General features: G+C 43.8%; 1 protein-coding gene across 2 annotated transcripts; it reads right to left on the bottom strand.

The window, feature by feature from the left end:
* Positions 1 to 146: 146 nt before the first annotated feature.
* GGT5 (gamma-glutamyltransferase 5) lies at positions 147 to 17,483 on the bottom strand. 2 transcript variants are annotated; one of them, XM_015878268.3, is made up of 12 exons: positions 16,891 to 17,483; positions 9,646 to 9,776; positions 8,172 to 8,258; positions 7,253 to 7,442; positions 6,537 to 6,694; positions 5,939 to 6,088; positions 5,327 to 5,460; positions 4,679 to 4,881; positions 4,141 to 4,232; positions 3,367 to 3,476; positions 2,609 to 2,716; positions 147 to 2,387 (listed from the first exon to the last, which is right to left on the bottom strand). In XM_015878268.3, exons 1-12 carry the CDS (start codon positions 17,049 to 17,051, stop codon positions 2,241 to 2,243), a joined length of 1,671 nt encoding a protein of 556 aa, XP_015733754.2. In that variant the 5' UTR covers positions 17,052 to 17,483; the 3' UTR covers positions 147 to 2,240. The 2 variants fall into 2 exon arrangements, with proteins under 2 accessions (XP_015733754.2, XP_085365632.1); XM_085509506.1 differs by lacking the exon at positions 16,891 to 17,483 and adding an exon at positions 10,714 to 10,799.
* Positions 17,484 to 24,115: the final 6,632 nt, after the last annotated feature.

Genomic DNA, 24,115 nt, shown 5'->3' with positions numbered 1-24,115 from the left:
GGCAGGAAATTATAGTGAGATAGATGATGCTTTTCATAGGGTTATGATTCTGAGGAATGTATGCGCTTATATAACTCCAACCAAAGTGAAAGTAAGGAGGTAAGTCCTCTCTCATACAACTGCTTGTGCCTTAAGTTAGGTAATAGTTTAAGGTTTAAAAACACTTTATTAAAAATATAATTTAAAGAAGACTTAGAAAATAGAGCAGCCTATGTACAGCAGTGCTGTAAAAGTCTGTGCAAGTTGACTAGTTATAACACTCTTCTGTTGGCATCAGCATCTGAGCTTCTGCAGCACTGAGGAAGTGGCAGGGTGAGAAGGAGGTATAGACTTATGCTTCACGAAATGTTTTGTTTGTCATTGAGGGATCCATGACTGCCACAGTGAGTGATCTGCATGCATTCCTTTCTGCCTTGCAAATGAAATCTGTGACAGGTTCTGAAACTGCTTAATTGGCTCAGTTTCAATGGTTAATAGCAAAGCAGTTAAATTACACTGAGTGCTGGTCTGCAGATATTATTCCCAAGGCTTTGTTGTGAGATGTAGCAGTGATAGTAGTGTACTGGAAAGGTGATACGCTGCACTGGCTGGATAATTAAGGTGTGCTTTACCCTTTGGTACATCAGAAGTGAAGGGAATCAGGAGGATCAGTTGCTATATGGCTTGGTTTTTCTGGAAGTGAGACATGATTTAGCATGGCTTAATAGCAAAGCAAGAACTGCTCACCCTGCCTTTAGCCAGTGCCATTTTGGTTGCTTTTCTGCAAGCTCCAAGCAGTTGGTCAAGCTAGAAATAACTGCAGATCTTGCTAAAGCCAGGATCCAGTCTGTCTATGTCTGGATCTAGGCAGCTTCACTCAGAACATCATTAAAATTCATCTGAAGGTCAAGATTTCAACAAAGCATTGGACGTGCTGACAAAATTTGTTGTTAAGAATATAGAGTCATTACTCACCTCGCTTTGTTTACAACAGCGCATGCAGATGGTCTGGTTTGGGTTTACTTTAATTGTCCATGCTTAAATACTTGTTCTGGTGGCTACAGAGGAAGGTTTTTTTGTTCGTGTAGTTGAAATACCAAGGGTTGCATGGGAGGTGACAATTACCATGGGGGGTGAGGAGGGTCTCTGCTAGTGCCTACCTACTTTAGCTTCGCTGTCAAAAACACTCATAACAGTACTGTCTGCATCCATAGGAAAGTAAAATTCACAGGCTTTCAGAAAATGGAAGTTGTTGCTTATTTGAGAAGTGCGTGGTGAGATGTTATTACTTGTTGTTTTAACATTAGATTCCTTTGGCCATCCTAAGCAGAGCAAGGTTAATTGCAAAGGACCTCTTGTGGCCAGATGAATGGGTTCAGGTCTCTCCTCTAGAAGCTTCCAAATAGTCATGCAGTTTCATTCTTGTCATCTTTAGGGACCACTTGAGACTAGTTGAGGTAAACAGAGAATTAGAGCATATACTCAGGCTAAGGAAGAAAAGGGTTTTGCAACTGCATCAGCACTTTTCAGCAGTCTTGGCATTTGCCTGACCAGAAGAAGCTCATGCCTACAAAATAAGTCTTCTGATTATATATATATATAAAAAATATATATATCCTTATAAAGCTTCAAAAGCAATACAGTGTTTCTTCAGCTGCTATCTTCACCTGCCTTCCCGAACAACTTACCTTCTGCAGGCACTGAGGAGGAAGAACAGGCATAGATGGGGAGAGGTGTCATCAAGGAACTAAGCTGAGGCCTCTCCCTCCCCAGAGCAGCAACTTCACATTGCTCCATAGGAGGTTTAGATTTTAAGTGACCAGTGGGGTAGGGTTGAATAAGGCTTCAGCTCATGGTATCCATTTTGTCTTCAAAGTAAAGAACATGCTTGGCAGCAAGCTAGTGCTATGGTGCACTATGATTTCATCTGCCATTCTATGAGAAAAGTAGGGCTCCTTTGGATGGCAAAACCAAGAGGTAGAACACAAAGCTTTGCTTCCTTTTCTTTTCGAACCCAACCTGGAAGCCCAAACGTAATTGTAGACATTGTAATCCTCACCCTACAGACATTTCTTATAGTTACTCAGTCACTTCACATTGCCGAGCCCCAGTAATTAGAAGCTTATCATGGCAACAGCCTGAAAGAAACCAGTTGTGTTCTTAACCAAGGCTCTCCAGCAGCAGTGGAAGATGCATGAATCTGAATCTAGTTATCTCCTGTGGTTTTGACTAGAATAGAGACGTTGTGATGGCATTTCATGCTAATATCCAGCTGATTTCCCCAGTTTCCTTTTATCAGAATAAGCAGAGATGCATTTTCCTTCCTTGGAAACTCCCTGCACAACATTCATTGAAAGTTCAACTTTCTGTTCTTTGTGTCCTCTTTTCAGCAAGCTGTTCCTAACATCCTGCAGAAGGGAGAGCAGAAAAAAATGGAGTAAATGGGGCAGGGACTTGAGGTCTTAGCATTGCCACACGTGAAAATGATGTATGTATATCAAGGTCAGGTCAAGAGTGCATGATTCAAGGCAGAATGAAGTTAGCTAGAAGCAGAATGCAGGAGAGTTACAGAGACATTCTCCTTCCCATCAGAAGGAGATGACAGGAAAATCCAGCTAAAGCTGCTCACCTCACTGAAGTGGCCCTCAAACAGGATACTGTCTTTGTTGGTATGCATGATGGGAGATGAAATGGCATGCTCCAAGTCATAACCAAACCACAGCTTGTTTATAATGGCCTGCAATGAAACAAATCCCATGCTAACTGAAGATATTGAACAAGAACCTGAACCCCACATTGTCTTCCTCAGCACTGGTGTAAACCCTGACCAAATCCTGCCAATGGGATTGTGCAAAGCTGGACTATAAGAAGTCACTCTAGCCTAAGCATCCTTTCATGGTAACCAACAGGAGATGTCCAGGTTTTGGCTTAGGGGCCATGACATTTTGGTGCTCTTCTTCCTAATAACTTCCTTAATTTGCTCTTTAATTCTTCTAGCTTCTTCCCTTTTATAAAACAATTGAGGGAGTCAGCTACCACTTGCTATAACCTCTGACCTGCAGCCATTAGAGACTTCTAAACTGAAAACAGAACAAAGCACCAAGGAGTCAAAGCCCAGGAAGAAACAAGTAGAAAAGAACAATTGGGGACTCACTATGCTGAAAGTCTGGCAACTGCTGTGGGTTTTCCTAACCTCCTCTATTCCTATTATCTCCTGGTCAAATTACAGTTCAGCAGTGCTGAACTGGTGAGGATGGACTGTTAGTAACAGGCCCTCTTTGCTGCCATCCACTTAGCAGTACTAACAGCAGCAAATGTTTGGGTTTTTTTGTTCAGTTTTTAGGCTGATTGGTGCAAGGTATTTCCGTGCAGTACCCCTTCACTCACCATAGCAGTAGCACTGATAATCCAGCCACCACCTGCCCCTCCAATCACCAGCATGTCTCCTGACTTGGAGATGAGGATAGAAGGCACCATTGCTGAGGGAGGCCTCTCTCCTAGGGCAAAGGCAGAAAGTATTATACATCCCATGTGTCTGCTAAGGGCATTAGGACACACAGATTCATTTATTTCAGCTTTGCATTCCTCATAGAGAACCAACCTGCTGCTCAAAAGGCCCAAGCTTTCCAGAAATCTAGATTGCTTGTGCTGAGACCTCACCTCACAAGAAACTGACCCTTTACAGTAGAGGCTAAATAGGAAGGACAGAGCACCATGCAAATAGTCAAGACTAGCTGAAGGTCATTCAACCCAGATAATGAACAATTAGCTGCAGTCGTGCCCTTGGAGTGCTGATGCCCTCTTTCTTGGCAAACCCAAGGCAGTTCGCATCAGGGACAGCTTATTTCACAAACCAGTGTTAAGTGGTTGCTTTAGTTCTTCTCTTCCCTACCCATTCATCATTAGCTTCTGCATTTTTTCTTTAAATCCCTGATCTCCCTTGTCAGAAACCAAAACTTCTGCATTTCCATGTAAGTGTTGATGTGAATAGACACAGATGCTACATGTCTTTATCCACTTAGTCTGAAATAAACTTGCTCTCATCTAGACTTTGAAAAGTAAAGATTGCCTACAGTTTGTAGATAGTCCCTGTTCATTTGTACGCAGCCTGATTCTCCATCTTCCATCCTTGCTTTCTATTTTGAGGTTGAAAATGCTCACCTGCTTGAATACTTGTCTTTGCTGTACAGAAATCAGCAAGTTCATTATTCAAAATGATCCCAGTCTGGTTGGAATAAATGAAGGAGCCAAACCTGCAGGGAGGAAGAAAGCATTCTTGATGTAACCAGTGTTCTTCCACTGTGGATGATAGTAGCTTAATGTGGCACCCTGCTGGGTTACCCCTGCCTTCTGCCAACCTGCAGCCACTCCAAATGAGGTTTCCAAAAGGTATTTGCTTCTGCTGGAGTCAGAAATAAGCTTTCTGTAACAAGTGCATGTGGGGATTTGCTCAACCCACAGAACCTCAGCAGAGCTCCAGCTGTTACATGTTTGTGAACTGTGGTGTTCCTTTGGGCTGATTCTCAAAGGCCTTTGCTATCACATGAAAAAAAAAAGCATTCACAAGCAAGAAATTGCCTAAATCACTGAAAACTTACGGTGTTTTGTTTTTTTCATTGATGGTAAAAAGCCTTGCACATACCCTGTAGGACTGATGTGAGGCCTATGTTAGTGAAATACCAACCCCTTGGCTACTCACGGGTAGTTGATGGTGCTGGTGGCAGACACAGCACTGCCATCTGCAGCAAGAACAGAGATGTGGCTTGTGCCTCTACTTTCGTAGTCATGGTTGTAGGCTAACTTCCATAAGTTATAATAGTCGACTGGATGGTCACCACGGGTATCTATTTTTCTTCTGACTCTCTCAACAGTCTGGTCAGATAGTATGATTTCCATAGCTGCCTGTAATCACAGCAAGGGCCCATACCATCATCATGCTTCAGCAATAAAAGCAGGGGGAATAAAGGAAAAAGAGGGGGACATTCGAAGTGTTGGCATTTGTCTTCCAAATAAACCATTTCACATGATGAACCCTGCTTTCCTGGGAGTGGCTGAACACCTGCCTGCAGTAGGAAGTTGCAATTCCTTGTTTTGCTTTACCAAGTAAACTGTCTCTATTTCAACTCATGAGTTCTTGTACTTTTATCTTTCTGGCTCTTCCCCATCTCACCTGGGTGGAGCAAACAAGTGGCTGAGTGGTGCTGAGCTGCCTGCTGGGGTTAAAGCACAAAAAGAAAAGACAAAAAAAGCATACGGAGTCCCTTGTTTCTCTTCTCTCAAGCAGTACAGAAGAAGCTGCCAGTGTCGCTGGTGTCTGTCAATACTCCTGTGCACTACAGTAGCTTACCTTGGCTTCAGAGAAGGCTGGGTCTTTCATCTCAGGCTTTAGCATATTGCCAAACTTCAAGGCCTCTGCAATGCGATGGTAGGTTTCTCCCTTTTCCTTTGGTGTCGCCATTGATGTCTCATTGAATTTATAACCTAAAGGGGAGGATGGATTCATTTGGTTAATGGACCCACTGGCCATTCATTTTTCTTGAAGAATTTTATACAATGTTTAAAGGAGCCTCCTTTCCCCATTTCACTTCATACAAGAGAATCATACAATCATTAAGGTTGGAAAAGACCTCTAAGATCATCCAAGTCCAACCATCAACCCATCAACACCACACCCACTAAACCATTTCCCTCAGTGCCACTTCTACATGTTTCTTGACTCCACCAGTTCCATGAGCAGCCTGTTCCAATACTGCAGCCACTCTTCCAGAGAAAACATTTTCCTGATCCTGAAACACTGCAAGAATGAGCCAGTTCCTCATCCTACTGCACAGCATAACCATAATGCTGCTTAGGAGCCCACTCTGGCTCATCAAGACCCTTTCTGCCAATTAATTTTCTAATGCTGTAGATCAATTCTCTTTGCAAACCTCTTACAGGACACTTTCTCTTAGCAGTTTACCTTCCAATATCTTGAGGATGAACATGAGCACAGCACCTCCCATGGGTGGTGGAGGAGAAAACACTGTGATGTTTTTGTTCAGGGTAATGTTCACAGCTGAGGATACTTCTGCTTTGTATGCCTTAAGGTCCTCCATTGAGATCACAGACCCTTCCACAGAAAACCAAAGAGACAGCTGTCATTAGCATGTTAATATGTGCTTCTAAAAGGTGCTATTGGCTGGAACCATCAGAGCCTTGGTAAGGTTTCTGAAGAGCCATTTCTGTACGCTGATTTCTTCTACCTAGAACAACAGAGTCTTCTTGTGCCCTTATCTAACACACTATCTAATACACTATGATGTCCTAGGACATCATAAAGCCTAAGGGAACTGAAAAGGCCAATATATGAGTGCTACAGGCAAATACCTGAATAGTAGCTGGCTCTCATCCCTGCTTTTGGGCCTAGGTTACAAGAATGGAGGAAAAGGTGTTCACCCTGTATCACCCCAGGTAATGAGTAAATGTCATCTGCTGGCTATCCCCAGATAACCCCTCACTGTCACCCAGTTGCTGGGAAGAAGCCTGTCTACTAGTATTAAAACATAGCTGTTACCCACCAACTTTCTTAATGTCTTCCACCAGGGCCTTTCCTATCTGTCCCTCATAAAATGCTGTAGATCCATTTTCTGCCAAAGTTTCCAGCGTCCGCTGCAGTGCTGGCCACCTGAAGGTCTTTCCTTTTGTCAAAAACCTTTCACCGTCACAAATCAATGGGCTGTTAAAGAAGAACATCCATCAGATTACAGAGTGTGCTTATTCTGTTCCCAGTGCCAGACCCTCTTTCCTACCCAGAGCTGATTTAGTTTCTATATACCATATACTTTCCAAGCCAGTGCTATAGTGCAGTGTACATGGAGAAAAGTTCTCAGCCAACTGCTACTCACAACACCAGGCACATTTTCCCATAGACAGACTATCCTCCATGGGATCTAATGGTTTGACCCCAGCTCAGACCAGTGTGGCTTCCCGAATAAGTGCCTGCTGTAGCTCCCTGCTGTCAGGGGACGATTTCCACACAGATGGAGGCAGGCTACATCCATCCAGCTCTCATGAGCAGATGTGCTTAGCAAAAAGTTTTGCTGTGCCAAGCCACTATGAACTAGAAAAAATTGCTGACAGTAAAAGATCTCCAAAACAAACATTTATGTTATTCTCTATCCATAGCAAGCACTTACTGAGCAGCAGATGCAGCAGCCTGTGCTATATGTTAGCAGAATGGTCTGAGCTGAGGGAGCAGTGTTCCTTGCACTTCAATTTAATTCGTGGGTCTTACCACAGGTTTCGTCCCACTTGGGAGAAGTTTCGGTGATTGATTATTTTGTCCATAACTGGAGAAACAACAAGTGGGTCTGAAAGGAGCTTGATGGTTGGTTCAAACAGGGATTTCCATGGCAAGCGGCCATGACGCTTATGGGCTTCTTCATACCCACGAATTTCTCCTGGTACAGCAATCCACTGGGGACCTGGAGAGCAGAACTGCAGTGTTACACCTGGTAAGTCATGGGCCTGTGGAGTACAAATCTCTGAAAGCACTCGAAGTATGGATTTGCAGAGGCGGAACATGGACCTTTAATGGCAGTTTTCATTGTTCAATTGTTTCTTCCAGTACAAAATAGGAAGGGTAGATGTGCATGATGAAAGCACAAAAAGCAATGGGCATGTTGCAGCAAAGGAGACTGCAGCTAGACATCAGAGAAAACACATTCATGCAGAGCATGAAAACACTGAAACTGGGGAGTCAAGTAAGGCTGGGAAACTCTCCATCCTCAGAGAAGATAACAATATGTGACAGGATAAGGCTCCAAACAGCCTGCTCTAGTTCTGACATTGCCCTGCTTTAAGCAGGAGTTGGAGCAGAAGCCTCCAACCAGAATCATTCGTGATTCCTTTCCAGCTTTTCTTCCAAGGGCAAGAAAAACTCCTCCAGGAACAAGGACACTCCCCAAAACAGAATGTGCTAGGGAAGGAGAATAGATACAGCAAGAAACATGGAGAGATCCAAGATGTGCTGCTGAATTAAGAGTGCCTGCTGCCAGTTGGTAAGAGCAAACTGATGCAGAGTGATTGCAAGTGATAGTGAGGTGACAAAGAGATAGCTAAGCAGATCTGAAGCTCGGCAATTTAGACCCAATCCCCAGCCAAGGTCCCCAGTTCCTCCATCCTTACTTCTGTGCACTACACACAGTCCTTACCGATGGGAAAACCAGCACAGCCAGACAACAGATTGCTAGGAACATCTCGGGGAGCTGTTTCACGGGCATTGATCACCTCGACTGTTCCTAGAAAAAGGAAGGAGAAAATGCATAACAGTCTTTTCCAAAAGGCAGGTAAACATCACACAGCAAGTCAGCTCAGCAGACTGACCAGTGCCTGCCTAGAGATTATAAAGGTGCATGGACAAGGCCAGCATCTGCATCCCAGCATCTGGGATATGTTGCTTCACATCTGATGCAGCTTCCTCTGCCAGTGAGAAGTGTCAGAGATAAAACCTGAGTGTCATTCTACTTGATTGGTCATTTTCTGAGTGACGTCAATGCAAAGTCATTTTTGTATCATATTTGTAACACCTACGTGTCAGGAAACTTGACCAAAAAAAAGAAAGTCACACACTTTTATTTCAAGTGTAGCCTAATTATTTCTCCTCCTTATCTGCTTTCTATCTGTCTTTTTCCACCACGGGCCACAGAGCTGTCTGTTGCACGAGCCCATGGTGCTACTGTACCACAAATGAGAGCCTGCATAGCAGGATAATTTGGGTAGCAGAAAAGAAGGGTTGCTGGTAGAAGGGAAAGCAGCTCTGCCAAGAGATGGAAAAAATATAAGTGCTTTGCCAAAAATTATGCTATTGCTTAAGAAATAACTGAGAATTTCCAGACTTGCAACTCCATGATACTACTTGGAATTGTTTTCAAAACTGTGATATTGTTACTGTGTCTGTCAGCATCTATAAGCTCTGGGGGGGTTTGGTAGCCAAGGCAGTTTAAAAAACATTAAAACATAAAAGCAGGAACACAGTAATGCAAGAGATTAAACCAAACAGAGAAGTACTTCCCAGCAGGCCCTGAAAATGCTGGATTCAGATTTCTGAACAGAAGATGCATCTCCTGGGGCAGCAGATTTCAGCATCACTCTGGGGATGGTCACTCTGGCCCACACCAAGTGATAGTGTGAGATACTCCCCATGGCAGCGGGTTCTGCCTGAGCTGCTGCTGCAGGACAAACCCATTAAGTCCTATCCCATGGGCTCCACCAAACCAATGACAGCCCTGGGCTGCTACCCTCATTGCCAGCACACACACTTCACTCCAATCCCAGCTGCTGCCATGGCAGTGCTTCCTCCAAGTGGCAGCTCAGATCTTGCTGTACCAGTCAGATACGTGACTTTGAAATATAATCTGGGATTGTTTTACAGGCTGAGGAGAGGCAAAGTCAGTTCATTTTAAATTCAAAGCTCCTTCCCTACCACGACACTCATGTTCTGTCTATGAACAACTGCACTCTTCAACCCTGCTCTGCATGTGGAAAGCTTTTAGGACAGCTCCTGTAATTAATGCTTTGGATTAAGAGTAAAAGTACATTTTGTGTGGTTTTGTATACAGCTTTTACATAAAAGAAATTACTCCGAAAGAACATGAAAGAATTTGAGAGTGCAGGGCTGGCTCATACCTGTGCTTGCATTATAGATTGTAAATACAACTCCACCACCCAGACCTGAACTCTGAGGGTTCATCACTGACGTGCAGATCAAACCAGCAATGGCAGCATCCACAGCTGAGCCTCCTCTTTTCAGGATGTCCCTGGAGTAGAAAGGGAAGAAAAAACCCACAAAGTTAAAATCCAGGGATGATGGAATGGAGGACTCCCATGAAAATCACAAAATCATTGAGGTAGGAAAAGATCTTCTAGTGCAGCCACCCACCTACCACCAGTACTGCCCACTAAACCATGTTCCTTAGTGCCACTCCTACACTTGAACACATCCAGGGACAGTGACTCAAAATCCTCCATGTGCAGCCCATTCCAGTGCCTGAATCAAGAAGATTCTCCTAATATCTAATCTGAAACTTCCCTGGCTCAATTTGAAGCAATTCCTTCTCATCCTGTCTGTTAATCAGGAGAAGAGACTGACTCCCACCTTGCTATAATCTCCTTTCAGGGAATTGTAAAGGGCTTTAAGACCTACTCTGAGCTGTGCTGCTTTTCCTCTGGGCAAGGAGTCATGAGGCAAAGGGAACTGCAGCTGCTCTTGACATAAAAAGGAAGGGTAGGAGCTCCCAGACATGCAGGAGGATGCTCACTGCAGAGAGGAGAGCATCTACATGCTGGAACCAAACAAATTACTTCTGACTCCCCACCTACCATTCCCAGCAAAAGGCATATGCTAGTCAACAGGCTGGAAACACTGAAGCAGAAATAATGAATAATGAAGCAAACTCCTGAGAATCACCATCTCAATTAGCACAGAATTCAAACCTTAAATCACTGTTTATGCAACTTGCCTTCCTAGGCTTCTGTAGCACAAAAATCCCCCCACCATCCTCCTTTATCCTCAAATAAAGGGAAATAAATACAAGAAAAAACCCACATCAAACAAGAAGAACAAGAATAAATAAACCACCACAAAACAATCGTTTCTACACAGGTACAGACACACCAAAAATCACAAGGGCATTAAGGCAGACCCACACTGTTGAAAGAAGAGAATTTCAGCTGGAGAAACATGTCTGAACAAACCATCCTTCAAGCACTGCCATAACAAAATCTTTCAGTGAAAATACGATGTAGGTGAAGAGGGGTCTCCTCATGCACAGTGCCAGTGGCCAGCCCTGCTATTTGCTAAGAAGGTTTCCGAGTGCTCATCTTGGGGTATTGCTTAGAAATGGCAAAGTCAGAATGATAAATAAGTGGAAGAACAGTTCATTGACTGGAGTGTAACTGCTCCCAGAGGCTGTGGCAGGAACACAGAGTGCACAGAGAGACTGCTGTTTATTTTACATCCATTGTTGTTGTTGGGACCTGACGGGGCTGGGAACAGGATGCTACCCACAGATCCACTGATAGTGGTTTTCCTTTGTTTAAGTGACCTTGGACCAGCTGCCTGCAAGGAAATTGTATATGGACAACTGGGGAGTAATGAAATCACAGGGAACCATGGGGTTTTCTGTTTGCACAGCTTTCAGCCCCCTAGCAGCAAGCTGCTCCCCAAATGTTACCGTGGAAGGGGTGACTGAGGCTCAGGATGATGCCTGCAGGAGGCCTGGGAGCATATTAGAAAGCTGGGAAAGGAGTGAAGGACCACTGACCTGGTACAATGGTCCTCCAAGCCCACGTACAAAGCCTAGTGCCAGGGAGAAACAAAGTCCTGAGATAAATCTAAGTGAAAAACAACTTTAAATGTAATGCGCTGCAATCAGATGTTAGCGAGGAAAATCAGTTACATCTGTCACTCACAGGTACAAAGCAGTGGCACTCCTACACTGCCTGTCACCCAGATTCTCTCCTGCCGCTCTTTCTGTCTCCAGAAACACTGGAGCTTGGAGAAGCCTTCCCTGGTGAGGATCCCCATCCGTTCTGTGTCACAGCTTGTTGTATGCTAGGAAAGGTGAGCAGTTGCTCCTCTAACAGGTGACAACAGTACACATATCTGTTTAATGTTTGTACACCTACGTGGCCTGCCTTCAACTTCTGGATGGTGCTAAGATCATTTGGTGTTGCCAAATACTTGTTTACGTGCAAAAACACCCTTTATCTGCTGCTAATGCAGAATGTACATACGGCAGTATGTACAAGGCACACAAACCTGAGGGTTTCTCAACAAGAGTTTATGCATGCTCCTGCCCTCCAACACTCTCAATTAAAAACAGAGTCAGAATAACACAAGATAGGATTTTGGATCAGGATTTTGGATCAGGGAAGAGAAAAGAGGTCTGATCCCAAAAGGTGCCTCTGGCTGTCAGGGTAACAGACCTCTTCCAGGAGCTGAGAGCTGTGAAACAAAATCCCTACCAAAATCAAGGAACCAATGGGAGGAGGACGTTAGTCAGCAAAGAGGATTCAGTAGCACTGCCCCAGGCAAATAAAGTGCTTGTTTATGAGCTCTGAATTACTCCATCCTGCCTTGATACCTGACAGTTCTCAGATGGATCACACCCAAGAGCTGGCTTTGTGAGCACCTCAGGAAGACAGGAAAGCCAGAGATAATCTCAATTGTTCTTGTGCCTTGTGTAGTGGGGCCCTAATTCCTGCCTGTGACTTCTTGGTGTTACCATTAATAACAGCAGCAGCAAACAAACGGACAGAAAAGCTAAGCAAGTTTTGCTTTGTCCTTGGCCACTACCCGCCATTAAAATCACTCCATGGTATAAACAAGATAACAGGAGAAAGAGAATGTTTCCAGAAGTTCCAACTATATTCCTACTGTGTGACAACTGTTCTTCACTGTCACCTCTGGCAGCAAATACCACATGTAAAGATATGAACAAACTTTTTACTCGCTCAGGGGAAGGGAGACTTTCCAGGTACCCACGATCTGAGCAGGGTCCAAGGCCCACAGCCACACTGTGCTGTCTGCAGACTGGCTGCCAGTCTCGTCAGCTTCCCAGTCTCCCTCCAACCTATTTGAAAGGCAAGAAAACTTGTTCTCTGATCCTGTTCTTGGCACATCACCCTCAGCCCCCCATGCCTGACTTGCCTGCATTCAGCCAAAACTCTGCCACTTCCCTGGAAGTGATGTCTGGGGAATTCAGGGCCATTACATCTTTCTTGACCAGCCAAACTGGAAGAGCACTCCCTGTTTGATTAGTTTGCCTTCCTTTATTTGCATCACTGCTAGGAATAATTATAACGCAATACAGTGGAGAGAAATGTAACCCTACAAGCAAAACAGTCTGGCACCTCATGAGGTTTCTCTGGAGACAACTTAGCACTACAGCTGGCAAGAGTTGATAACAATATCCTTCCTGCTACTTAGTTTCAGATTTAGGGTTCTGTCATTAACAGCGTTTCCTTAAAGTCAGGAGTAAAAACGCATTTCCCTACTGAAGAGGATGTTAACAATCAGGTCTTGTTCCAGCAGCAATGAAAGAGTGCTTCACCCACCCAGGAAGGGTGAATAATGGTACTTTCTCACATCCTCCTTGCAGCCAAATCGAGCAGCCCTGGACTGAAGTCTGCAGTTGTGCTCTGGGCTAGGAGGAGCTGATGCCATTTGAAATACACTTGAAACGCTGGGGTTTTAATGTTTTTTCTTCTTTTTTTCCTCTTTAAGACCACCTATGCCATAGGAGCTGCCTGACTAAGATTGATGAGGAGCAAAAGCAACAGCTGTTTGTGTTAAAATAAAAGTTACCCAATTTAGAACTAATGAAATACAAGATGGGAAGGCAAATCCTTTGGGATATAGAGATGTTTCAGAAATGCTGATGGGTTGTCACTGAAAAGGGTTTTCACAGCAGATCCTTTGCTTAGAACAGCTTCCCAGGAAACAAACTGTTTTCTTTCTTGCTATTAAATTCTCATCCTCCCAGTGCCTTGTCCTCAGGGGGGTCTTTGTTCCAGAGGAAGCCAGTTCCCAGGGTCTATGCTGCACTACGCTGCAGATGTGAGATCTGAGGCAGCTGCAGGGCCAGGTCAGCTCAGCTCAGCTCACCTCTCTGCAGCAAATCTCACTGCTGAGAACAAGCTCACCTCCTAAATTCCTCCCTGGCTTCCTACTGGCTCTTGTGTCTTCCATTTGGGAAACACATGGGTGAGGAGCAGTGGCTAGCAGAATTTAAACAGCACACAGGAAGGGCATATAAAGTTTTTTGCATGGTTGATGGAAAGAAAAACAAACAAAAACCTCCTCCATTGCCAGGAAGAAACAAGAGGTTCAGAACTGGATTTGAACGCTGGGTTGGGTACTGCTTGCAGCCAGGCAATCAGCTCCAGTCTTCTCATGGGTTCTTGACATAAAGACAAATTAACTCAGGTGGACTTTGGTACCACATCTTCATTCTGAAGCCTGCTCTGTCTTCTCTTTCAGCCTCCCATCCCTCCTCACTGAGGTTCATCCAGGGGCAAGTTTTTTTTGCCAGAATAGGGCCCCTGACTGTGCCTGAGAGGACAGACACTCATCAGTTGCTCAATATTTACTTTCAGTCCCCATTTTCTAGCAGTAAAACCATCTGCAGCAAGAGACTCAACCTCTTGCAGTGCAAATCAGGCGCCAATAGCTAAGAGCCAGTCTAGCACGGGACCTGCCAATAAGGATAATGATGCTGGAATCTTGCCGAGGTTGCTGGCTTTCTGCAGGGAGCCAAAGAGTTGCATAAAAATCTCAGACAATTCAACCTCACACAACCCTGAAGTATACAAACACCATGTCCAGAGATGAGAAACTGAAGCCTGAAGATAACAGCTGAGCACACATTAAGAAAAAGAAGCAAATGAGAGCTATGGCTCTGCTCCCCTCTTTCCATTTTGTAATAAGGAAATAAGAGCTATGTGGTTCCCTTGCTGAGTCTTCCTTCATAGCTGAGCAATGATGGAATGCAGAAACACAGGCATCTTGAAGTGTTTTCCCCAGCTCACCATCCCACTTACTAAAATACACTGTTGCATCTAGCACAAGAGGTTTGGTTGCTCTCATTAAGTTCACTTAAAAGCTCTGTCAAGGAAGCACAAAGATTCTGCTTTACCAGCCGCTTAAACCATCATGTAACACCTCAGGAAATTCATTACTGCTAATGACAGCTCAATGCATATTGGACAGCAGAGTATATGCTTTGGGTCATTAGTTTTCTGTTTTGTAAAGGAAATAAGACCCTTGATTAAAGAATGAAGATTGTAGGGAAGTTAGAGATTAGGCACGGAGCCCACTCTGCACTTGGAGGTTCTCTGAGCATCCCTCATCACATGGGATTCTGAGAGCACAAGGGGATTTACAGGATATTAAAAAGATGGCTGGGGGCCAGCCCAGAGCCCCAGCAAACAGGGGGACTGCAGAGTTATAGGGGAGAGCAGGGACAAAGTGGCACTACTGAATCTCCCTGTGCAGTTGCCTTTGGGGCCTGGTTGCCATTTACTCCTCTCTCACCAGGCAGGCTGATAGGTTCAATCACATCACATTGTTTTCATTTGATTATATGACTTCATCATGAAGCCTAATTAGTTTGTTTTTCCCCAATGTGCAGCGGAGGTTACTCTTTACATATGTTTCCACTAAAAGCATCAACAAGAAATAGTTTGAGGAAAGTTGTTTTCTTATTTTACTTAATTTAATACTTAAATTTCTCTAGAAAATTGTAAGTGTGCATATCTAAAGCCAGTGATGTCTTCGGTTCCGACAACACGCTTCAATTTAGCAAAGCTGCTTGCCTTGAGAGGGGAAAAAACATAAGCTTTATATTTTATATACATCTATGTATTGTATGTATGTATACATGTATGTCAAGAAGCATTATCCATCTTTGGTAGATTAATTCTCTTGGGATTTTTTGGCAATGACAGTAGAACTTAGCTTGTTCCATCCCTGAGCTGCAGGGGACAAGCACAGATTCCCCCAAAAGTCTGTTTCTCAGAGCTTTGGGTTTCAGAAAACAAGAAAGAAATGATTGTCTTGGCACTTGGTGCTCCCTAGACACAGCAAGCAAGGAGAAGCCAGTCACGTCCTGCCTCAGACATAGAGGATGTGAGTTAGGAGTGAGATGACTGAGCTGCAGAGAGGTGATCTTAAAGCCATTCAATTAACTGGCTGGGCACAGTATGGAAAGGCACTAGTGCTGTGCACAGAATGATGCTTGGCTTCACCAAAGCCAAAGTTAGGTGGCAAAAGAAGTGGAAGCTCACAAGTGGCATCAGCAGGACCTAATGTCTGAGACTGCCGGGAGAAACTGGATTTCATTGCTACTGCTGTGACAAAATTCCTGTGTGAGGCTAAAGATCTCAGCCTAGGTTAAACAAGAGACCTAACCTGGGGCATAGCATAAAAAACAAATCTCACTTATTGATGTACTCACAGCCACAATTCACCTTTGCCAGTTACTCACAAGCGCTGCCAGTTTGTCACTGCACAATCCACAACAAGTGTTCTGCAGTGACACCAACACCTGCCTCACTCCTCCAGCCAGGGTAGAGCACACAGCTTCAGCATCCACATGTGCTGCATGCAGCTTGTAAAGGTTTAAGTTCCATCCTTCCATTTTCATGCATACAAAGGTTTAAGAACTGAATTAACAGTAAGAGTTACAATTAAGAGTTAGAATATGTGCAAAAGAAGTTGTGCAAACTAAAGTCTTACGACCAGGGCAGCTGGAGGATTTTCTTTACACCTACATCTTTCCTTTCCAGCAATGTAAGCATGCCTTCCATACTTACACCATCCTGGTTGAATTTCAATTACATCCACACTTTGCTTTCCAATACTTAGTGCCTTTCATAATAGCAGATATGCCTGCTGCAGGCTTTGGTCCAGAAATACACTCCCTAAAGGCTGGGCTGTCCACCCCTCCTTATCCCATCCCACCTGCTTACCTTCCTCACCCCTGCTGAGGCCTGGCTGCAGATCCCTACTAACTCCTCTCCCTCCTTTCATAAGGAATTCCTAAGCCACTTATCCCACAGACTTACCACCATGAAGTAAGTTGATTTCTTTTTTCCATTGTTAAAAACAACATTGCATTCCCACACTATAAATATTTGCACCTCCCCATAAGCCATTTATGAGACATTAGGTAATTAAGATAAGCATCAGAGGAAGATCCCCATCTATTTTCTGAGCTGCCAGCAACCAGCACCCAAGGAGCGACACCCCTCCTTAGCCCCAGGAGCAGGGATGGGACAGAAACCCAACTTGCTCCCAGACACCACGTGTACCTCAAGCCCACAGCACACACAACACAAACTGACAAACCAAGAGGTCTGTGCACATACCGGCCAATGTTAGAGCAGGTCTCAGTGTCAGCAGCCACAGCGCCGTGCAGGTATTGCTGAGGACCACACTTGGGTTGAGTCAAGGTGACCAGGAGCACAACCACCGCTGCCAGCACCCCGAGGGTCAGCAGCACCAAGCAGCAGATCCTTCCTGTCGTCATGTCTACTCCTGCACGGCCAGGGATGCCTGGAAAGCTCTCAGTCCTCCTGTGAAGGCGCCTGCTTTGCTGTAGGGAGAAGTGGAGGATCCCGCAGTGATGGGAGGGAGGGAGGTCTCACCGAAGTGTGGGCTCTGCCTCCTGCGATCGACAATTACATTCTTTAAGACGAAAAGCTGAGACAAAGGTAACAGTGCACTTTGTCTTCCCTGCCCTGTAACATAAGAGGCAGCTTTCACTTTCTTTTATAAACTAATTTTCTGGCAAATCCTCCTTATACACCCCTTCGTCTTTTCTTTTTTTTTCCCTAAGTCTCTGATGAAAACGTTTAACACATTCATTGCTGGAACACATCAAAGCGAAATCTCCACACTGGTGTTTGGTTTCAAACATCCTTTCCCTGTCCTTCCATTCTCCCCACACACAACACTGTACAAAGCAAAGGAAGCCCACATGTCGAATCATTAGGAAAAAAAAATCACAGCACCAATCCTGCATTACACACAGGATACTTTCTTTCCACAAGGCTACTCAAAGAAATAAAAGCTAATCGCTAAAGAAATACAAAGCCGGAACTTTCATATTTACCTTACATTTTACTCCACCCATCTTAATAACTTGCTTTAAATCTTGCCACTACCCACGCCTTACATCTGTAAAAGAGCCCAACAAAGGTGCTTTAATAAAACAGCACGTTTCTGCAGCTCTATGTAACTTAAGAGTTAAAAGTACTGGGGGGTCCAGCTTGGATCACTCAGCAATCACAGCACCTGGAAAGCAAAGGGCTCTTGAATAACACAGAGCAGATTCCCAGCACAGCACTGATCAGCAGCACAGCTGGCCCCAGTTGGCTCTATTAGAGGCTCTTGGTCACACAGTTCCTCTTGCACTTAAAAAGTTAAAGAGAAAGCTTTATATCTGCCTGTAGGCTTCATGAAAGTTATTATCTGTGACTGTATCCCAGCTAAATTTTGGGGGAGGGTTAAGCTGGACAGACTTATTGCTGTATTCCTGTATATACTTATAACTTGCACCCACTAAACTGCACTTCATAGCTATGTAATGCTATTTTACGTATCATACCTCAATACATGAATTTGATACGTTAGCATGTGTTTTTTGTAGTTGTATCTTCCCATAAGTGAGAATACTCCAGGAGAAATATGTAGTATTGTTCAAGATAAACCATGGCCCCTGGGGAATCATTTCTTGGTCTCCGGGCCTCCATCTGACTTAGTAATGCCAGGTATATCTGCCAACAAGCCTCATCAGCTCTAATGTGACTCTGCATTTCACCCCACTGCAAAACATCCCTGATCTCATCAGATTTCTCAATCTCTGTATGACTTTGATATTCATTTTTTTCTTTACGCATTATTCCGTAACACCTGAAGGATCAATTACAGTGGGTAAGCCCTGTAAATAACTGAGAACCCTGGTCACCAAGAGACTCAAGTGGATTTTGCCCATTTGCTTTCATCAAATTCCATGGAGGAATTAACTGTGATCTCCAGATTTCTTTGTAATTTGCTTTTCAGCTCATCAGGTCAAACACTTGTACCTGGATATCTGGCAAATAACCCTTATGCTGCCAAGGAGGAGCCTTGGAAGTGGCAAGAAAGGGAGCAGAGAGCATAAACTCCCAGACCACTTCTGGGTGTGCAGTGATGTGGTTGGGATCCATTGCAACAGATAATTCTCATAGCAAACCCTTCACACACACAGGAATGAAGACTGAGCCTCCTTCTCTTTTTTGGTGCAGTGTTTACAGTCTTGTTGGTGCAGTTCTCAGCTTTGAGATATTACATTGCAAAGTCCGCACCAGCTATACCTAAATTAGTCTGTCAAATATACATAATTTAGTATTCACTTAATTAGAACTGCAATTATTAACAGAATCTATTAACTAATAAATAGGCACAAAACCTTTACGTTGTTCTTTGTGCTGTTTGGGGTCCCATCACATCTTTTTCCAGCTCTTCAACTGAGACTGAAAATTGCTTAATCTGAAATACAGACATTACTAAAGGTAAACACAAACACCCCAGTCACCTTATAGACAGTAATAAATCACTGAGGGGTACAGAACCTCAATTTTTAAAGGCATAGCATCACTACAGAGTGGAGGAGCCGGGAAGAAGTTCCCTTGTAGGCAGCTTAGGATCAAGGAACCACCCCCTGGGAGCACTGGGATCCATTTGCTGTAGTAGGATCCATGGCACTACAGGGCCACCATCATGAAAACAAGGCTTACTGCCTTGTCTGCAGCACAAGGGTAGGCCTGTGGAATGGGCTTTTCAAGCACTGGATTTTCTCCATGCCTCTTTTACTTCGGCACAGTTTTCCATTGGTTGAGTGAGGACAAGAACATCACTGGATAGAAAGCCTGACATTTCTGTTCAGCAGAACAACAGATATCAACCCTCAGTTTATCTGTCTTATCTCATCTTTGATAAAAAGAACTCTAAGCACACACCACACTCCAAATGTTCTCACGTTAGTGACCTGACCATCCTTCCTTGCCTTTTGCCTTTACACTTTTCAAATTACATTGCAACATACTCCAGGGGATGCCTCATTCTGCTGGCATTTGACCACAGAGCAGTGTCTGCAGTCGCTGTGCTTACCGTAACAAGAAATGCATTTTATATTTCTCAACACTAAATTAGGTTTAAATCGTTGGATAAGAATCTAGGAAGGTTTCCAAAAGCATGCAGCCAAAGCCAAATTGGATGCACTTCATACACTGTTTGTTTCCTCCTCCAGTCATGCTACAATCCAGAAACATCCCTTGCCCTTATACGATAACCAAATAACAAAAATAGAGGCAGTACTCTATGAATTTAATGATCAGATCTTCTAAGAGACCTATCAAGGGATGCAGGCCACAGATGGTGCTCATGATGCACCAGAAAGGAAAACCCTAACCTTTGCAAATGGCTTTCTTTGCACACAAGCAAATTTTCTTTACTGATGACCATGATTTGATCTCATGAAAAAGAGATACTCAGAAACTGCAAATCCTGGTACCAAAGAACTTCCCATTCATGTACTTGTGACGAGAACTAAAATATAATCTCTCCTAAATTCACCAAAACCAAACTCTGTTTCTTTTGTTATTAAAACAGTCTCTAGCATTACTCCTGTACTCATGTGTCAGCATTCAGTCTTTCCTACGACAGAGCAGCCACACTCAAGATTAGATTAAAAGTGAAATCTCCTGATGCAATATTTAACTCTTTAGTCCATTTTGGAGCAAATCCAGCGGGAAATGTTATCTTAAAGACTAAAACTCATGTGTAGAATTACTGCAGTAGCTGGAAATACTGGTGCTAGGAAACAAAAAAGAGCCTTTTGTGCATCCAAAGACACCAGGAATAAATGCTGTCTGAACTCTGTTTTGACTATATTTGGCAAAAGTACTATGGTAGCGATCACAATCGATATCTCTGGAGGATATTAACTTACTTGAAAGCATTAAACTCAATGAAAGTATTAAATAAAATGCATTGTATAATTAAATGCACATCTGCCTATGTATGACAACTTACATGGCTGCCATCATAAGCTTTATAAAGATCTCATCAAGCCAGAGCCTGTGATATTATTCCAGTTGAATTTTTCTATTATTAAATGCAACAAAGCATTGTCAAAGTCAAAAAGGAATTACTGTGATGTTACAATGAAGTCAGTAAACAGAGAATATGGCTCAAACCCACATGCCCTTTAGGGAAACATCATCTGCAGGGATGTTGTAGATGCTATACATTACATACACAATGGTCAATGACTAACAGCCCTGTTCAATCCTGAGACAGTATGTGAGTATAAATAACAAACATCTGCTCTGTTGTTGAAATTCATTTACATTTCAGAGTTAACTTAAAAAATTCCCAACTCAGTAATTTGCCTCTGTTTAGTTTTCTAGTGAATCAGATACTTGGCAAGACAGTGGAGCCAAGAATCAGACTTAAAATCAAATGAATTTGTTTAAAACTCGTGTTGGACACTAAGCTGTACAGGAGCTTCTAAGCCAGGTTCTCAGCTGGGTAAATATCAGAGGTTTGCACTGATATCAGCAGAGCTCATCTGCTCCATGGTGACTGAGGACTTAATTGTTCTCAGCAAGGTAGGAATACAGGAGAAAATTATCTGAAAGCAGAGAACAGCCAATTTTCTCTTCCCTTCTTGTCCCTTCTTCTCTCTACTTCGGCCATCATTTTTAACTGAACTTTAACGCAGTTATTTATGCTCTTTAAAAGGCCTCACTTGACACTGATGGGAAGCACTCCCATTAATCTCAACAGAGACTGACCTGCAGCCTCACAGCCTGCCCCCAGCCATTTGTCCACGAGACTTTTGCTCTCTCTTGGCCACTGTGTAGGGCAGGAAGTTCAAAGGCAGCATAACTCACTCCTCTGGCTGTCCTGACCTACGTGTCTCAGAACTGCTGAGCTGGGAGCAGAGGAGCTTACAAGTAAGAAAGGCACATTCAAGTGCTCCCAGCTATGGTCAGAGCAACAGCTGCGTACAGCTTCATTACACCACAGAAGGGGAGACTGGAAGACCTGTGAGCTTCGTGCTGGGCCAGGTTGTTGGTAACTGAGAGCAGGGCAGGCAGAAAGGAGCTGCTGTGCTCAATGGAGCTAAGCACTGATCAAGCACAGCCCCCCAGAGAAAGGAAGGAAGGAAGGGAGGAAGGGAAAGAACCCTAGGAGCAGGCTTTTCTGTGATTCCCAGGTAAATGGCAGAGCTGTGCTGAGTACAGCAAGTCTTTCCAAGTGTTTCGTCACACTGAAATCCATGAGTAAGGAATAAAGATCAGAACCAGCATCTGGATTTCATCTCCTCTACAAAATGAGCCAGAGTGCTCAATCAGAGGACAAACAATAAGAGCCAAACAGATCCCATTTTTCCTCTGGAGATGACAAGCCCCTTCAATTCCTGCAGCTGTTTCTGAGCAACAAGAGCTTACACACACAGTGTCCCCATTGGAGTTTCACACCATATCCTACATCTTACAGGAAACCATCTACCTTTCCAGCAAAGTACAACAGTGCTTGGGCTGCTTTTCATTCATGCATTTATGTGAATAGTTCTGTCCAAAGCCAGTTTCTGTTTTGCATATTCTTACCCTGCACCCACTCACACTGCAGAACAAGGGAACAGCTGAGCTGCCCGGCAGCTTGCTGCCTTCCCATCTCACCTGTGGGCCTGTATCGCTCCTAAGGAAAAGCTAAATCTAGTTTAAGTCCTTCCTAAAACAGTTCAAGTTGAACTCTGAATATACGATTACCTTTTCAGTACTGGATGCTGTTCTAGATTAAAACTCTGCCTCTCTGGGAAGTCGCACACTGGGATCTCAACAAGGGAAGGTGGGTACAGAAGGATCTTAGCTGCCTTCGTGATCTTATGTACCTCACAAGCAGAGCAAAAGAAAGACAGAGAGAAAGCAGCTCTACAAACCGCTCTACCAACAGCCTGTGCCTTGTTGTGGCACAAAGTAAGAGGGTTATTGCTGACTGTACCACTATGCTGATGGTGCCACTACTTTTCCACAGCTGCAAGGATTGCTTCCCAGTGACTCTTTTCCTTGTGCAAGAACACAACAAAGTGCTTTCCTCACCAGAAAATGGAGGAGCAACATTCAGGGTGGGAGAAATTCAGCCTTCTGAGGTTTGTTTTCTGTTCCTTTTCCTTTGGTCCTGCTCATCTTTCACTGATGTTTTCCTTAGGAAATTCCCCAGTATTCAAATCCTTTCAAGAAATGGTGTTTCCAGGCTCTTGCACAATTCCCTTTGGAGTTGCTGTATTTACCCTTAGCCACTTTCCCACACACTGATCAATGCGAATGTCTCCTTTACTCATTGAGAATTTTACACCCTTTCCTCATGGGATACACAGATATGATGGTCACAAAACTTACTCAGCTGGAACAGAGACATTGCAAAAATTCAACTGTTGCTCATGAATAAGAATGAGCAACTGCAACAGAACACCACCCTGCTTTCCCACATTCGGGACTGGAATATCAATTAATCATTGTTGATGTTAAGTATGTAATATAAAAATGCCAGAACAGAGCTGGATGAGCAATATATATTGTTATTTAAATAGAGAATAAGATGTTTTTACAATTTTATGCATATCCTTCTACATTATGTGCTGTTGAGCGCTGGACAGGATGCCACACACTGTACTTACAGAATTGCCAAGACAAGGGCTGGAAGGTGCCCCAAATCCTCTGAGCTGACAGCTACAGGTTGAGTATTCTTTCAGAGACACCAAGAGCCTAAATAGGTGTTAAGTATGGATGGAAAACGCAAAGGGTTGGAGAACAGAAATATTTACAACAGCTAAGTAATACAATTCAATGTCTGCCACGTCCTGCAAATGCTATGAGAGAGTTCTTGGGAAGTGTGACAGCACAACAGCAAGTATTAGAAAACAAAGCACTCAGCAAGGCAAAAAAACCTGAAGATTCCAGTAGTATTATAGTACTTTCCCAGATCATATGGCAGTAACTGTACCAGCACTGAGGTCGTTGTGAAAATGACAATGTAAATAACACACACAGACACACCTGGTTTGCTACAGATTGGAGGACTTTCAGCAAGGAGGCCTATTTTAATTATGATTAAACATTACATGAATGCTTTAGGAAGACAGAAAGAGGAGCTCATTGCAGACATGTCCAGGGCTTTGTGCTAGCAGCCAGAGTTGCCCTGAAACAAAATGTCAGTGGACTTGGTCCCTCAGCTTCAAAGACAGACCTCTAGAAATCAAGAAACCAAAACCAAAACCCAGCTCTAGGTGCCACAGCCTGTGACTAACTGGTTTTCTTTCTGACCTCCTCCTCTGCCTGTCCTGGCAGTTTCAAAGTCCTTTCACTTCCAATGCATGGTTCAGGCAGAGTGTTTTGGATGCTGTACTGGCTTAAGAGCCGCTCTCCCATCCAGACAGCACTAACACTTTGACAGAAACCTGCTGCTCATTTGCTCCCCTTTTACAACCTCCTGTCTTGACCTTGATCCCTTAAGCCTCAGTGAGGAGTCCACGCTGGACCT

This window comes from Coturnix japonica, chromosome 9 (genome assembly GCF_054131305.1).
Source record: "Coturnix japonica strain WE chromosome 9, WE-NBRP24, whole genome shotgun sequence".
In the NCBI taxonomy this organism is placed as follows: domain Eukaryota; kingdom Metazoa; phylum Chordata; class Aves; order Galliformes; family Phasianidae; genus Coturnix; species Coturnix japonica.
Note: the sequence above shows the minus strand (reverse complement) of the source record. Positions and strands in the feature narration are given on the sequence as shown.

Coding starts and splice junctions, on each gene's coding strand:
- GGT5 (XM_015878268.3), bottom strand. CDS start 17,051: ATGACGACAGGAAGGATCTGCTGCTTGGTGCTGCTGACCCTCGGGGTG. Junction 4,882..5,326: donor CAGCCTTCTCTGAAGCCAAG/GTAAGCTACTGT, acceptor CTGTGATTACAG/GCAGCTATGGAAATCATACT. Junction 2,388..2,608: donor TTGAGGGCCACTTCAGTGAG/GTGAGCAGCTTT, acceptor TCCCTTCTGCAG/GATGTTAGGAACAGCTTGCT.